The following is a 16,848-nucleotide window of genomic DNA, read 5'->3' on the forward strand; positions in this document are numbered from 1 at the left end:
CCTCCCCACACCATGGTTGTGATCCACCTTGTCTCTCCCCCTGCCCCCCGGGCCAGATATTTACTTCTTTAAAAAGCAAGCACATCAGAGCTAAAGATGTGAATAATGTCACATCTGATTTGGACCTCAGAAAGAGGAGAAGGGGGAAGACAAGAGTAGCTGTGGATGACTGTGAAGAGTTACATGTACTTAAGCTTTGTTGCAGCTAGGAATGAGGATTAAGGGGTTAAACTGGGGGTAAGCAGGCTACTGGCAGCCTAGAAGCTCAGTCTGGCCTCCCCCTCTGGCCGTTCTCCAAGGGCTGATCTTACTGCTTGTGTGCCTCTGCCACTTTGTCCAGTGCAAGCTGAAGGCCACGCTAATATCTCCCAGCGGGATGGCCGCGCCATTGTTCCTGCCTGTATCTTCCTCAGCTCCTCCTAATTCCTCGAACAAGCAAAGTCCGTAGACAGAGAGGACTGAGAGCTAGGGGAGTGCGGGCAACCCGTGCATGAGGTGGGAGGGAGCTGGATGCTCCTTGCTGCGTGTTGGCCCTGGGTGGGAATGAGAAGACGATGGAGAAGAAGAAAGAACAAGCAGGAAGGCACCAATTGCAGGAGGGAGGAGGAGGGAAATCTCCAGGTACTGAAGGAGAGAAAAAATATTTTTCAACAGTGTAAAAGACTAGGATAGGAAGGTAGTTCAAGAATGCCCCTGAGGAAGAAGTTGTTTTGAAACACGTTGGGTTCAATAAAACAAATTCTTGTCTATGTGGAGGTTTCCTCCATTCCTTTTTTCCTAAGTGGGAGTGAGCCAGTGGGTAGAACCAATGTTGCTTCCACCACCACCATTTTTTGCAAATTTTCATGTAAATTAAAATGAGTTAAAAATGAGTTGTTGTCTGGGGGCTAAGCCAGATGTTCCATGGAAGAGGTGGGCTTTGAGGAGGTATTTGAAGGGGAAGAGGAGATGTCACGTAGGTCTTCAGAGAGAGAGAGAGAGAGAGAGATGCAAGGCACAAGGACAGAGAAGGAAAAATGGTAGATCTGTTGATGATGGTGATTGCTGCAGTGGTCTCTTGCAACCGTCCCTTGCTCTTCTGAAAGGTGACCTTTAACGTGATCATGCTCTTTCTCCTGTTTTTGTGAACAGATGGATCTTTCAGTAGAAACACTTTACAGTTTAATGCAGGAGCGCCAGAAGAGATATGCCAAGTATGCTGAGCAAATCCAGAAGGTCAATGAGATGTCTACCATCCTCCGACGCATCCAGATGGGCATTGACTTGACCATTCCCCTGATGGAGAGGCTGAATAGCCTGCTGCCAGAGAGTGAGAGACTGGAGCCTTTTAGTATGAAACCTGACAGGGAGCTCAAGTTATAGTTCTCCGTTGCAGCCTTCACTCATCTTTCCATGGACTCTACTTGATAAGGAATATCCCTGGAACATACTGCACTATCCAGAGTGAGTAGAAGAGAGGTAGTACTTGTGGTAGACTCTAATTTAAAACCCAGTAGCTTGGAATAAAGCACAACTTGGGAGCATTTTTTTAAATGTTTTCTGCTTCTGTCTAGTTACCACCACTGTCCCCACCCAGCAAAATGTTGCTTCAACAAGGTTCAGACTTCTGTCTTTGCAACACTCCACTGCTACAGTGGTTTTAAACTGTTGCCTTCAGGGAACCCTTTCCACATGGATTTGTTTGCTGAGGTGCCTGCCTCAGACCTCTTCAAGTTGCAAAGGATTCTGGGGCATGTTCTAAGGCAGTGGTTTTCCAATTGCATTTCTAGGAATCCTGGGTTCCTCTATGAGAAAATTGTTTACAGCAGACAAACTGCCTGCTAGAGCATCACCACCCTCGCCAGTCTTCCCCTGCAGTGCGAGCTTCTATGAATTGTTAACGACACTGTAAGGTTAGCTCTCACCACTTGGATCAAAATGATTACTAGACCGAACAAGCCTAGCTGGCACCCGGCAGACTGAGGATGTCCCAGAATCCACACATGTGGATTCTACAGTTAATACATAAGGGTTCCTTACTAGACAAATGGGTGTGAAACAGCTTCACTGACAACAGGTTTTAAAACAGAATATGGGCCAGGCCTCAGCATCGCCTCCCTTGTAAATGGAGTGCACATCCAGCGTTCTCTGGCCATGCACTGTTCCAAAGGAAGATTGGTAATAATGGACAAGCTAGCTGTCTGGGAATCTTGTTTGGCATTATTGACCACCTTATTGAGGAACTCCTGATAAGTTTCTAAGAACCCATAATACTGTTCCTCACAAGACAGTTTGAAAACCACTGTTCTCTTAATACCCCTTGTGTTTTTTTTTAGTTCAGCTAGCTTGTGTCTGCATAGAACTATGTATTGGACTAACTGTCTTAGATGTGGACAGTCTGGTTCTTTTAGGGGAGAAAATGAAAAAGTCTTCTGTTCCTATAGATCCTTTCAGTTTATCTTAGCGATAGCTAGTTGTTATAGTATTCCCTAGCTTTGGAACTGTGTATACTTTTTTGTTTGTTTATAACCGAGCGTATAAAGCCAGAAACAGGCTTATTAAACCCACCGAGCTTAATGTAATGTGGCTTTTGTGGTGAGTTTCCTTTTTGATGTCTAGTTGATCTTTCCCTCTTCGAGGTTTGTGCGTGTTTTAACATTGGCTTCTTATTTATAGGGTTGTTAAATGAGTAACTGCTTGAGCAGTTAAGGGTGCAATCCTATGCATGTTTAGACAGAGAAAAGGCCTACAACTCCCAGCATTCCCCAGCCAGCTATCCAGTTATAGGCCTTTTTTTTGTCCTAAACACGCATAGGATTGCACCCTGTCACAACTGTGCAGGTCCCAGAGCCAGGGCCTTCCATGTAGAAATGATAGGTTGGACTGGCATCTCTTTTTTTCTTGCAGCCTCTTTCCTCAGAGATCATCTGAATGAAACAATTGCTACTCTCCCCTTTTATATTGATTTGCTTTGTCAAATGATTCCTACCAGGACTGATGAGGCAACTAATTCCCTGTTTTATCAGGAATAGAGGCCATGTTTAGTCCATGTCTAAAGAAAGCTGGAAAAGCTGCCAAGCCAGGGAAAGGTGAGCTCATATGCTGTATTCCTAAGGCAATTTGGAGCTGTGCCATGAAAATGCCATCAGCCATTTGCAATTGGATTTGGCATACCTCTCCAAAGATGGCTGCTTTGTATTCTCTGTCCAGGGCAGAGCCTGGTTACTTTGAACTTCTCCCACTCTAACTTCAGTGCCATTTTGGAGCTCTGCTATTCCTAGCAGTTGAAGTAAAAGGGTGTGGGCTCTGGAGGCTATAGCAAGAATTGCTCCCATATTTAAAGCCAACATACCTTAGTCACAGAAGTGCTAGTGACACGTGCCACAAATACAGAACTGGACTCTCCCCACTTTTTTCCTTATGTAAAACATCCAATTTTTGTCCAAGCCTGTGTGTGTTGCCCTGGTGTGAAAAAGGCCTGCTGTGTTCTAGAGTTGGTATTCAGCTGCTTACTCCACAGGAGGAACCTGTGTCCTGTTTTTGCTGTGTCCTTGTCTCTGCTGGCTGGGCCTGAGGAATCCTTAGACTGTCAGATTATCCATATTGATACTGGCACACCACAAAGTGGGAAGAGTCTTATCTCTAAGTTTTGGAAGAAAAACATGGAAAGTGGCATTTATATACCTACCTTTATGTCGTTTGAGAAAATAATCTAAGAGTGGAATGGAAAAAGAAGAAATGTGGTACTCTTCTCTGTGGTAGGATTTAATTTGGGGGTTGCCACTGGAGAACAGATTCTCAGTAGAAAAGGAAGGGAATTAATTGGCAGATAATGAACAAGTGATTGGCAAAGACTGTCCCTTATGGCTCTTGGTACTGTAGATACCTAAATGTTTGAGGCCTTTTGTTATATGCCCACTCAGAGATGATTTCTCAGAGGCGTCCGCTCATTTCTGGCCAAGAGTGTGCAAAATACTCCTATTAACACATGGGTGGAGGCAACTGTGTGGGTCTGATACACATGACTAACACCTCTCTTCAGGCACAGTGCCCATCAGGGAGGAAAGACCCATGGTATCAGCCCCGCCACTGGGTGAAATGTTTGCACACTCCTCTGGGGTGTAGAATCCTGCCACAAAGAAGTAACTTTTGAGTCTAGGCCAGGAATGGGGAACATATGGCCCTCAAGATGTTGAACTGGCCACATCTGGAGGGCTACACTTTCCCCACCCCTGGCCTAGGGTAAGCCTTGCTGTTTGAAGATCTTCATGTCGGAACCCTGGACTTGCTTAGTGTGGGGAAAAAGACTACTTCAGGGGATGATCTTCTCAAGTAGCTTTGTGACTAAAAACAAATACAACATGCACAGACGTATAAGACTGGATTCCTCTCTCCAAGTGCAGAAAGAACTAGGCATGGTTTCAAGACCATTAGGTTCTCCTAAGAGGGCAGGTAGGTGGGTAACTTTGTCCCAACAAAGTAGACACATCCATCCTGAGACAGAGAGATGCAGAGGCAGCTGCTATGTGCACATCACATACTTGATTGGGAACCCAGTGAGCACCTCTGGATGCAAGCGAGTCCACTGCCTACATTACCTAAAGCAGCGGTTTATAAAGTGTGTTGCATGGAACGTGGAGGGTTTTTGACAAATCTCTAAGAAGCCTCTAATGAAGAAACGGTTTGGCTAGTCCTACCGTGCGCAGCTATAGTGAAGTTTGGGATCCTAGGTTATAATCTCCATTGCCACAGGACAATTCTGATTCCAGTAGCCCCATCCAATATAGTATGAGAACCTGCTGCACTCTGGAACATGCCCCAGGATTTTCAGGGATCCCACAGCGGATCTGCAGGAGTTCCTCAGGAGTGGTCAATGTTTTAAGCAGTCCCTGAAGGTACAAGTTTGAGAGCTAAATATGTGTTATGTTCTTGGCTGTTGCAAATGATAGAAGGGGAACAGGGAATTGGTGGTGGTTGAGCAGTTTATTCAAAGCTTTATGCAAGGTACGTTGGGTGTATATTTTGCGTTGCTGAAAAGCAGCTTTCACCAATTTGATGAGTCTTGCATTGAATTACATTATTGTGTGCTATAGACACTTCTCTCAAACAGTGTATAATCTCTGCTTGAAATATTTATTTTGATTTTGCGTCTGTTATTAATAAAGGACATATAACATGCCAGCTCTCTTCTGGGCTGCCTGTATCTAGTGCTGAAAGGGAATATAATTTATATTTTTAGAAACACTCCAGGCTGGGGCCAGGTGTTCTGCCAGCAGCTGAAAGCCGCCCACCTGGACTTCTCAAAGCAGACGGCACTGAAGTCCTCTTACCACCCCACCCCAGTGTCTTTTCTCACATCGCACTTGCCTCTGGCTTGAGAACTGGGAGGCCATGTTCCTTAGTGGGCTGGACTTTGTCCAATAATACTTGACTCAGTAAATGGTATTAATGCTGCAGTTAATATTGGTTAGTACTGCAGGTCTCTCAAAAAGGAACGGCAATCTGGAGGTTGGACTATCCACCAATTCAAACAGGGCAAAAAACCAAAAACCAATTAACCTTAGGTGTGGTCTAGGCATTACTTTTTCATGGCTCGGCTTCATGCTTCAGTGATGAAGGAATCACAAGGGACAGGTAGATAGCATAGGACTATAAGGAGTGAGTCCTTGGAAGGCAGGCTGGTAACATATTGCGGTTGGGTGCTAAGGCTGAGATAGCAACTCATCTTAGTGAGTTCATGGTGGTAACATTTGAACTAGGAGCTTCTTCAGTCTTGGCTTATACCAGCTTTCACTCCCTCCAGGGAGGTCTAATAGTGATATGGTTAGTCCCCATATAATCCACTATTGCCCATGCAGTTTTTTGATCAGAATGTTACTCATGTTCGATCCGTACGCAAAGAAACACAAACTACACCGTATATGAAATTAGGTCTTAATGAGGTTAAAGGTGAGATACCTTCAAGGGCATTTGAGTCTAACACAAGCACACAAACTGGGGTTGGTACTGTCACCAACTCAATGTGGTTGTGCTGCAAACTCCTGATAGTTTTGCTCTAGTGACAAATTATTACCATCAAGTTTCTTTTTCTTCCACTTCCCCCAAATCTTTGTCACATGGTCAGGAATATGCCATAGGCTCTTCTCACCCTCCCTTTTCTGCAACCAGCCAGTTTGTGTTTTGTTTTGAACTGGAGTACAAAAAACACCTGTGTTTATTTGACAAAATAAATATATGGCAATATCAGTAGTGAATGGGGTGTTTAAAATGTTGCATTATAAATGGAAGCAGTGATGCAGGGGAATTGGGGCCCTGCTTCTGTGGTTATTTAAATGCACATCTACCTTTCACAACTGTATCTGTTTAACCATTTGAACACTAGTACTTTGTGTATTTACACTTTATTTTTTGAACTTCAGTGAGACCAGAATTTGGCTATCAAACATACTCAGTTTCTCATCTGAAATCAGAGTACATGACATGAGAGTAAGGTAGCGATCTCTCCCCTTGGACCTTGAGTTAAAACTAAACACGCTTTGAGGGCAGAAAGAATAGGGTTGTCTCTTCTAGAAGAATGAGAGCAGTGTGTGAGACACCCATGCCACCTCTCCAGAGGAAAAAGAAACTACTGAAGGCAATGCTGCTAAATTCTGGGGGGAAGCTGAAGGACACATCAGCCAATCTCTCATCCCTTTACTCCCTTTTCTTGCCTCCACCCCCACCCCGTGCGCACACACAAAGCCCTGCATTGCCCCAAATGCTCTTGCAGCCTTTAGTTCTCTTATGGGCCTGCATCAACCAACTTTTCACTGTCCTAAAATCTCACACACCTACCTACAATTGCATGTTCCTGCTGCCTTATTCAGTGCTTGAACCCTAACAGCACAGTTTTTTTTGGGGGGGGGGGTTAGACTTTGGAGCACACCCTCCTTGCTCAGATAGATACATTTCCACAACCATCTTCAAGAATAGGCAGGGATCCTCATTGCATATGTAGGCTAGGCCGGTTAGTATTGTCTTCCACCATCCTGCCTTTCTCCTTGCTCAGTCAGTCAGGGATCAGACTGTGCTTTCTGGACAATGGTGATGCTTTTGTCAGGCATCCTGTTGTGTCCTCTCTTCCTTAGACTAATGTCACCACCTCTATGTTGTGGTGCTAGTGGGAACTGAAGAGGGTGGCTTAATTTTTCAAGACCCATCAGTCGCTCACATAGCACACACTCCGAGACTCTGATGCAGGCCTACTGGAGCCCATAAACATTTAATGCCATCCTTGATGCCAAGCAGAGAGTATGTACGCATGTATAGACACCTTGAAGTCTATCTATTCTTTAAACTAGGATCACTCATCATCTACTCATTAACAGACAAGTAGTCAGAAGGAAATCAACCCTGACTGCTCATTGGAAGGACAGATACTGAAGCTGAAGCTCAAATATTTTGGCCACCTAATGTGAAAACTTCCTGGAAAAGACCCTGATGCTGGGAAAGATTAAAGGCAAAAGGAGAAGGTGACGGCAGAGGATGAGGTGGCTAGATAGCATCACCGATGCAATGAATATGAACTTGAGCACACTCCGGGAGAGAGCGCAGGACAGGAAGGCCTGGCGTGCTATGGTCCATGGGGTCACAAAGAGTCGGACACGACTGAACGACTGAACAAAACAGTCAGAAAAACCTGTCCAAGCTTCTCATTTTGAGCAATCTAAAATCAACCCATAAAGTTGGCATTCAGCCTATCCAGATTAATGATATACTGGTTTTCAGCCCAGCTTTACTAGCAACGAGCAGTATGAGTGTTTGTACATTCTCACCTTGCGAACATACACCTCAAAGTCTGGCTGATTCTCAGGTCCAGCTGCATTGCTGAAGATATTGGTGGATAGCACCAGGTGTGCAGTTGAGCTTTAAATATAATTTTCAATAGAACCAAATGAATTTGTCTAGCTTACAAAGATTCCTTAAATACAGTAAGGATGTGCAATTCTTTGCCTATAACTGCTTCACTGGGAAATCAAAACTTATGAAATAGCTGCCCTTTCTACCTTAAGGTGGTGAGAACAGGCAAGGGGAGAAAATAGCTGATTGCCCACTGCACATATTAAATTTCTCTTTTTTAATACACACACACACACTATATATATATATATATATATATATATATATATAATCTTCACACTGAAGCGCCACATCTTGCATTCTCTTGCAATTTCAGATTTACAGGGAATTCCTTTATACAGGAGGGGAGGATGTAAAATCACGGAACAGAGGTTCAAGATACTTCAATAATCTCCATGCTGCCTGAAAAGCTAGATTGGCTGCCCACTTTCCCAAGTTCCTCTCGGGACCTATTCTCCGACATTAAACTTTCTCCAAATTCCATCTGGCAGCTTCTCCGCTTGAACTGCTTCTCAAAGGAGCTCTCCTCGTGCCAACTCCGCCGGGAGTCTCCCCGGTCGCCATGCTTCTCTCTCCTGCGCACTGCATGGGCTTGCTCACATCCTGTGGGCAGCTGGCTGCAGCTATAGGCGGAGTAGGATGTGCTGCTCCCGTATACAGCAGAAGCAGAATAAAAGTGAGAGGTGTCTGTAGCAAAATACCAGCTGTTGGTCAGAGATGTTGTAGACGCTTGAGGGGCTAAGATGTCCGAATGCCAGCCCTTCAGGCCCAGCCCAGCAGCAGACTTGGCCAAATGCTGCTGGCTGGTGGAAAGGCCAAAGAGGAAGTTTGTCCTGTAATTGTCTTCCACGCTGCCACTTCGGTGCAGTGGGTACAAGAGCGACCTCTGGGTGGCACGAGCAGTTCGCCCCAAGTGCTGCCATTTGCTCTGGCTGTCCAGCTGCCAGGCATTCTGGGGTTTCTCGGGAAGCTTTGCTTCCTCTTTATCTGGGCTACTCTCAGGCGTCTGTTCCGAAACCTCCTGAACAGGAGAGAACTGGCATAATTTGCTTCCTCCTTCCAAGGTGGCTGAATGCTTGTAATATTCTAATGTGTCCTCCAAGGAGGGATATCCCTGTCCTGAAGCCGTAACACAGTTACTGCTTGCCACGCATGATACAGATTTGATATCCAAGGAAAATGACCGCTTTAGCCTGTTATTGTCTTCGACTTTGTCTGAGGACACATTTAGCCCAATTAGGCCTTGTACCAAGGGACTGTCCTCGAATGATAGCAAAGAGGAAGTTGGCGAGTTTCCAGACTCCACTGGAGTCTCTACAGACTCTGATGCAGAGGCAGCACAGAGCTGAGAAGATGAGAGGAGGCCGCTGCTCTGTCCCCCTCCTAGTCCATGGTCGCTGCTTTTTTCCAAATGCAGAAGCTTCAGTTTGCTAAGGGGTCCCGTTTGTCTACTCTGGCTCTTTATTTTCTTCTCAAAGTCCAGAAGTTGGCCGAGGAAGTTGAAGTTGGGAGAAATGGTTGGCCTCTTCTCTTTCACAAATCTAAACAGAAGTTTAAAAAAGTGAGATAGCCTGTGACTTCAGAATTAAATTCTACATACAAGCGATATATGGATGCTGGCCAGGCCCCATGTATTGCACCCCAGGCTGGGCCACAGTAACCCAGTCTGAAAACTACACACATTCTACAAATTAAGCAAATCCACCCTCTCCTGTTCCCTCACACGACTCTGCTCGTTCTCCCTACTGCCGCTTAGGGCTGGGTCTCCCTCCCAGAATAGTATGGGATGCCACTTTTCTCCTCCACCTTCAAATCCTCAAAATCAAACTCTTCCAAGAAGCCTTTGGCTTAACCCCTTAGTTTTCACCCTCTACTAGGCATATATAACTGCATGTGCACATATCAGACCTGTTACCCTGGTCTCTCTCTCTGTTTCTCCCCCTCTGTTTTATTTATTTATTTATTTATTGCATTTATACCCCGCCTTTCTCCCTCTCGCAAGGAACTCAAGGCGGCTTACATTCTCCTCCTCCTCACCGTTGTATCCTCACAACAACAACCCTGTGAGGTAGGTTGGGCTGAGAGTCTGTGACTGGCCCAAAGTCACCCAGTGAGCTTCCATGGCCAAGTGGGGACTAGAACCCGGATCTCCCGGCTCCCAGTCCGTCACTCTCACCATCACTTTAATAATTTAGGTTGTGAACTCTTTGGGGCAGGGATCTGTCTTTTCTGCTAATGTTAGCGTGAAGCTTCACATAAACCAACAGCAGGATGAGGATGATGAAGCATAAGTTTTCTACATTTTCCTGTTTAGCACAGTTAACTCTACTTTTAACAGTGACAGGAAGGGACTAGAAACTACTGTAGAACACTGAAGCCCTGTCTCTGACCACTGGAACCCATATGACACTTGAGATTTCACCAGACTTTGCCCACACACTGCCAAATGTATAAAGATACAGTATGCCTTTATGCAACCATATAGATTGCAGTTATAAAGATGCAACAACAATAAGGACTAGAATCTTGCTTTTCTAAACATAAAAGCAAAGATGATCAGACAGCTAAATTATGCATCCAAGTGGTATAACTGCGGTTTTCTGCCCTTTCTTGGAGATGCAGCATACAGGCCAGGGCCCACAAGTTTGATAGATCAGAACACATCCACCACTGTAGCATCCCCAGGGAGGAGAGCTGCTTTGGAAGTAAGTGTCCTGCACATTTCCCCCAGAACTGTGTGTTAAAAAATGTCACAAGCTTGAACTGTGACTCACAGCAGGTTTTTCATCTGAGCGCTAGTAGTTCAGTTACTTCTGTGCTGTATATGCACCGCTGTGCACACTGCATGGTCTGGTGAAGAGAGGTGCGCCTGCACTCTCCCACCTCCTGCAATAGTTCCTGTGCAGACTGCCCTCTGAGAGGCCCAGCCCCAGCCACGCGGAAGCCGTGCTGGACATACTTGGAATGAGCTCTGCATGCTGATTTCCTCCAGAAAAAGAGCCCTCCTTCTTACCTGTAGGCCTCATCTAAAGACATATCCATTCTTTTCATTATGTATGCAATTGCAATGGTGGCAGATCGGGATATTCCAGCTAAACAGTGAACCAGGACACGAGCGTTGGAGGCTTTTGCTTTTTCTGTGAGCAAGGGAAAAAAAGGAAGTCAGTCAGTGTGCTCTGAATGGTGTTAAAAACAAAAGGTCTTCAAAGGATCCTCAAGCAAAAATCAGTCGGTCTCCTATTTTTGGAAATATACAATCCAGCTGTTACTCAGAAATGTCTCCATCTTGGACAAGGTACACGTGCTCTTTTACCATTTGCAAAAATGGGGGGTCGGACTTTCCTGCCTTTCTTGCTCTCGGCAGCCCTAGGGGCACCTCCAGGTGGAACCTGAAACCACCACATTGCCTGCTAGGGCCAGGTTTGAGTGTCGGCAGACCATTCCTCTGCCATTCCATCCCAAGACTGTGATCATGCAGTTACCATCCATGACTTCAACATCAAGTCAGTTCCCCCCCCCCCCCACCTTACCCCTAAACCTGCTTTTTGAAACTGATGAAGAGATTTGGAGATCTCAAAACCTTGCACTGTTTTGGTGAATTTTGGGTTGGTCCCATAAAGGTACTTCACTGATAGGGATTTTGTAACTTTTCTTATGGTCAATTATGATTTCAGAGAAATTTGTAGGGTGCAGAAAACATCAGAATGAAATGAGAGCAAAAGTAGCTTTTCACAGGAATATGTTGCCTATTGGTAAAACATTTTCACATGTTTGTGATGGGCCAGAAGAAAATAGAAGACTGGTGCAATAAAAGCTTTCCTCTAAAGCAAGAGCCACAGATACATAGTGACTTGGATCCAGATTTAGTCATACCTGAAGTAGATCCATTGAAATGAACAGAACTTAAGTTATGACTAACTCAAGTCCCATTGATATCAATGGGTCTACTCTAGGTTTGACTAAATCTGGCCCAAGCCCAGTATATTTTTATTGGTACAAAATGCTTCCTATTACATTAAAACACCCAAGTACATATAGAAAGCCATTTTCCATGCCAAAACCCAGCTGAATCTCAATCAGCAAGTACGTAACCACAACGGAGACTAGCACTAACGCCACATTACCGTCATTTAATTTATACACACCAAAAGATATTGTTACAGCTAGAGCACTGTCTTCCTTGCCAAGGGAATTGGAATAATGTCTCTCTGGTAAGATTCATTCCTGATATGGAGGTCTTATAATTTAAATGCATCAAAAGGAGAGAAGGGCTTCTTTCATTAAGATCTTAGGAGGGTGATAGTAATATTACAAAGGGCAGTATCTAATGGGGTCATTCCACAAACTCAAATAGCACTAGCGGAGCTCCACTGAGTCTTTCTGCTGCACAAGTGCACAAATTTAGGTTTAGCTGGATTCCCCTCTTGTGCATAGACTGGAACGTAGTTCCACTAGTGCAAAGTCATTTGCAGATGCAGAATGACACAGTTGGATACTGCCCAACGACTGTAATTTCTCCTAATCAACTCTGAGGGTATGGGTAATCACTACTCACCAAATATCTCTAGGGTGACTAATTTATTTGATGCTCAGTAGCTTTGCAGGTTGATATGTGGGTCAAAACAGGAAGAGACTTATGTGCCCTTTTTTTTTCCTTTTTGTTTTTTTGCAATCCCAGGATAATGTGCAAAGGTGTGGGGGGGGGAACACGGATGGATGCGCATCCTTCCTGTGAGTGATACAAGAATTGTCCCCACATTGTATGCCCGTGCACATCCCAAGGCATACTCTCACAGTATCCTGGAAGTCTGGAAAGAGGAGAGAAGCTCACTTGCTCTCCTTCCTTGCTCTCACTCGCTTCTTCTACAACATGTACAACTTGTTTCAGCTGCCACCATCCCTCCCACTTGTGGATGCCTAAGAGTCCAAACATGAATAGAGTACATGCCTGTCCATGTTCCCATATGCGGGCTGACATCTGACATACACAATTTGAATTATATTTTCAGTGGAGAGCTGACACTGGACAATCTTCATACCCAATCATACAAGCCAGCCATCACTTTGAACAGGCCTGTGTGACCTATTTATGATCCTACCATAAGTAGGGAGGGTGGGACACATAGGCACTGGGTAAACTGGAGTTTCTGCAAGGGTGTGTCTAAGCCTTGTGCAGATTTGGTGTAAAAATGTCCCTAAAAAAATCTAGTACTGGGGAGAAGAGAAAAATTAAGTACAGTAATTAAAAAAAACAACCTTGCGCTAATGTGAGAGCATCCCTTCACAGTACGTAAGTTCCTGTTGAAAAACTTTTAATGGAAGTAAATCATTTGGCACACGTGTTTTTGTTTCTTTTAAGAGAGATATCATGCGATCTAAAACCTTTACCTATAAACTCCACAGATTTGTCCAACCAGGGAAAAATTTTCTCACAGAAGCTGTCATTCACAGGCACTCTTAAGAAGTGAGAATCTGGGATAAAGTCAGGCTTGGGGCAAGTATTACTGGCATTTAATACGTAGCCAATATCATTCTGTTGCATCAGCTCCTACAGAAAAGAAAACCAACATCAACTGTTAGAAAAGTCACAATTTGCATATTAACATAAGAAAGATAATCTTATTAACAGGTTATGAGAATGGAGCCAAAACTACTCATTTTTTTCCAGAAATGTTTTAGGGATTGTCAGAAATACCTTTTTTCAATTATTTTTTGTGGAAGTGTGCATGTACCCATTACATTACCCTCTCTTGATCGCAACTTCAATAGATTTCACTTGTAGCACTGTATCGCCATACAATTCACTCTGTAGGTTAAAAGTACTTTTCCCTAGAAAGAATGCTTTTCAGAAGTGTGAAAATGTTGCTGCTAGAAGTTCTCTTTTAAATCACATTTGGCTAAGTGGTCGATGTGATCATGTGATGCCAGTGCTTAGTCAGCTGCACTGGCTTCCAGTCTGTTTCTGGGCCCAGTTCAGAGTGTTGGTGTTGACCTTTAAAGCCCTAAATGGCTTGGAGCCAGAGTATCTAAAGGAACGTCTTCTCCTGTATGTACCTGCTTGGAGCTTTAGGTCATCTTCAGAGATCCTCTAGCGGGTGGCTACAAAAGAGAGTGTCTTCTCAGTTGCAGTGCTCCATTTATGGAACACCCTCCACAAGGAGGCTTGCTGAGCACCTACACTGCTGTCTTTTTGAGACTTTCTTTTCCCCAAGACATTCTAGAGTTTAGTTACTTAGATACTTAGTAGAGCTAGTGTAGTGTAGTGGTGAGAGTGATGGACTGAGAGCCGGGAGATCCGGGTTCTAGTCCCCACTCGGCCATGGAAGCTCACTGGGTGACTTTGGGCCAGTCACAGACTCTCAGCCCAGCCTACCTCACAGGGTTCTTGTTGTGAGGATGCAATGGAGAGGAGGAGGAGAATGTAAGCCGCCTTGGGTTCCTTGAAAGAGGAAAGAAGGCGGGATATAAATGCAATAATAAATAAATAAATAATAAAATTTTATGGCTGTCATTTATACAGAGATATAGATAGGGCAGTACCCTACAGTGTCATACCGCTCATGCAAATTATATTGCACTAGTGTAAGTGACCTCTAGCACAATGCCAGTAGCGTTAGCTTGCAGATGGGATTACTGAAAAACCCAGCATGTAAGCTAACATTATTGGTGCTGTTCTAGAAGTCCCTTACGCTAGTGCAACATAATTTGCATTAGCAGCATGACACCATAGGATACTGCCAATATATTCCAGTGCTGTCTGTTGTTTTGTATTTTATCATTTTAGCTTTTATAGTTTTATATTTTATGCTTTTCATTTCTGTGATCCACCCAGAGAACATCTGTTACTGGGCACATTAAAAATATAACCAATTGATTAAATGATGGCATTACTGATCAAGCAAAATCAACAGAGTTTAAGACCAAAACAGACCAATGTAAAAGGCAGGCGAACATTGCCATGAAAAAATCAGCCCCCAGAGAAGTTGTATTTTGAGACCCCATCACATTTCAAAGCACCAACCTTGTTGAGGACATCCCTTTGGCACCCAAGATAAAGATGAGGAAGAATCCGAGTTGGTCCAGTGTTGGAGACAGGTAAGCAGGGTTGAGAAATACAAGAAGGCACCAGAAGAGATTTCCCTTCACAGAGGCCAGGGAAACCACTGGAAAACTCAGCAAATCCACCTGAAGGAAATAACCAGGCAAACATCCACTTTAACTGGTTTGCTTTTAATCTTTTACTGTGAATTTTTACAAAATAAAACATTACAAAACCTAAAAAAAAGAAATAAAAATACAACAACATACATTTTGGATAAACGTTGTATTGGAAAGCTCTTTAATATTTACTGATGTAAATGTTCTTTTAAGTCACTTACCTGCTTCTTGGAACATAACACATGGTCAGCGTAAATGGATTTTTTGCGCCCTTTTGGTTGCTAAAAGATTGATACTACGATATTGGAAGGATAAAAGCTGACCACCTATAACGCAATGGACTGAAGATTTAACAGTACTAGCAATATTTGAAAGAGTGGTATATAGGTGTAACTTGCAGATGGACTTATATGCGGATATTTTGGTTTGCTTTCACTGAAATTTATGTGTAACCTTCCCCCCCCCCCCCCATTTTTTCCCCTCAAATATTGTAATGTTAGAAACTTCAGTTTTAAGTGTAGGAAGAGGCGTGAACATCACATAAAATCTTTCTGGAGTTTAAATACCACTTCACAAGAGAAAACATCAAGGTGGTTCAAAGATGTACATTAAATAGTTTGGTATCATCCTTGCATGTGTGAATCACCATTAGGGAACACAACAAATAGATAGAATTTACATAGCATTTCTCACATACAATGCTTTTCAGTGGAATCTGTGCACATTTTCAGGTGCCAATCATCAAGAAAGGGACAGCAGAGAAATCAAGTGATGCACATGCAACTACCCGTTGTCTGAGAAACTTTTTTCTAATGTTTGAGAAGGCAAATCAACACCATCAGCCTGTCTGTTTTTTCACTCACTACTCCCCCAGCCCTGCAGCTACTGGCCACGATCCCAAAATCTTCTTGTGCCTTTGGAAGCAAGTCTCGTACAGAGAATCTCTTCTACACAGGGAACCTTGTCTCACACAAAGAGCTGCTCACATGATTTGCTTAAGAGCTCTTGCATCCTCATATGGAATTCCACAACATATAATTTCTCTCTACCATTTGAAGCTACTGCCACAGAAAAAGCCAGACCTACACGTAAATCTGGCACACAAAAAGCTCAGAGGGACCCTGCCCTATGACACCTTCAGCACTTTCAGCTGGTTCAATTTGCTTGTGAAACATCTATCAATACCACAGCTGTTTCTGGAGAATTAGAACAAAATGCTATTCCAGTAGAAAGTATTCCTCCCCTCGCCCACACACACACAATTTCTGATGACTGCAAGACCAAGAGGCCTGAGCCTGTAACGTGCAACAGAGGTGCTCCATGGAAGCTGGTGCAAAGCAATGAGCTCCGTACATTTTCAGGCCTACAGTTCAAACCTTTGCTAGGGTGGTAAAATAGCTGAGGGCTTCAAACCTCTTCAGGTCTCATCTCTGCCATGAAATAACCAGGTAGCCTTACGTGATGTACTCTCCCTCAGTGCCCCATTTGCAAGACAGGGATAACAATGCAATCTACTTGCAGCGCTATTGAAAGGATGCCATCAAAATAATCCATTTGATTTACTAAATGTATTTTTACCCTGCCTTTCTGACTTAATATAAGACACTCAAAACAGCTCACAACATGACTGAACAATCAAATCCCAACAAATCAATCAAAACACAAAAATATAATGTATAAGAAGCACTTTGAATAATGAAAATAATAAGTATATTTATCAAATTAAAAACCAAAATTGGCCAGAATGTTCCTTGGCATTACAAAGGACTGTCTTCCATTTTCTCTTCAGCATACACCATGATTAAAGGTTTA

The 16,848-nt window shown here is 43.7% G+C and overlaps 2 protein-coding genes across 9 annotated transcripts in view; one reads left to right on the top strand and one right to left on the bottom strand.

Moving 5' to 3' along the window:
• The window catches only part of BORCS5 (BLOC-1 related complex subunit 5), a 78,358-nt gene that overhangs the window by 34,245 nt on the left and 27,265 nt on the right, over positions 1–16,848 (top strand). For 4 of the 7 annotated variants that reach the window (XM_084811370.1, XM_084811373.1, XM_084811372.1 and 1 more), the window contains one exon: positions 1,132–5,160. In XM_084811370.1, the coding sequence (XP_084667496.1) occupies positions 1,132–1,362 (231 nt within the window). In that variant the 3' untranslated portion in view covers positions 1,363–5,160. Of the gene's footprint in view, positions 1–1,131; positions 5,161–16,848 lie in introns of those variants that run through there. The other 3 variants (XR_014784519.1, XR_014784518.1, XR_014784520.1) reach the window with 1 other exon arrangement.
• Positions 7,209–16,848, bottom strand: part of DUSP16 (dual specificity phosphatase 16) — a 65,066-nt gene continuing 55,426 nt past the window's right edge. For both annotated transcript variants that reach the window (XM_084811360.1, XM_084811361.1), the window contains 4 exons: positions 14,900–15,063; positions 13,267–13,426; positions 10,892–11,015; positions 7,209–9,419 (listed from right to left, as the gene is read on the bottom strand). In XM_084811360.1, coding sequence (XP_084667486.1) covers positions 8,252–9,419; positions 10,892–11,015; positions 13,267–13,426; positions 14,900–15,063 — 1,616 coding nt within the window. In that variant the 3' untranslated portion in view covers positions 7,209–8,251. The remainder of the gene's footprint in view (positions 9,420–10,891; positions 11,016–13,266; positions 13,427–14,899; positions 15,064–16,848) is intronic.

This window comes from Heloderma suspectum, chromosome 7 (assembly GCF_057233095.1).
Source record: "Heloderma suspectum isolate Gila_16-S chromosome 7, 16-S_ref, whole genome shotgun sequence".
Classification (NCBI taxonomy): Eukaryota; Metazoa; Chordata; class Lepidosauria; order Squamata; family Helodermatidae; genus Heloderma; species Heloderma suspectum.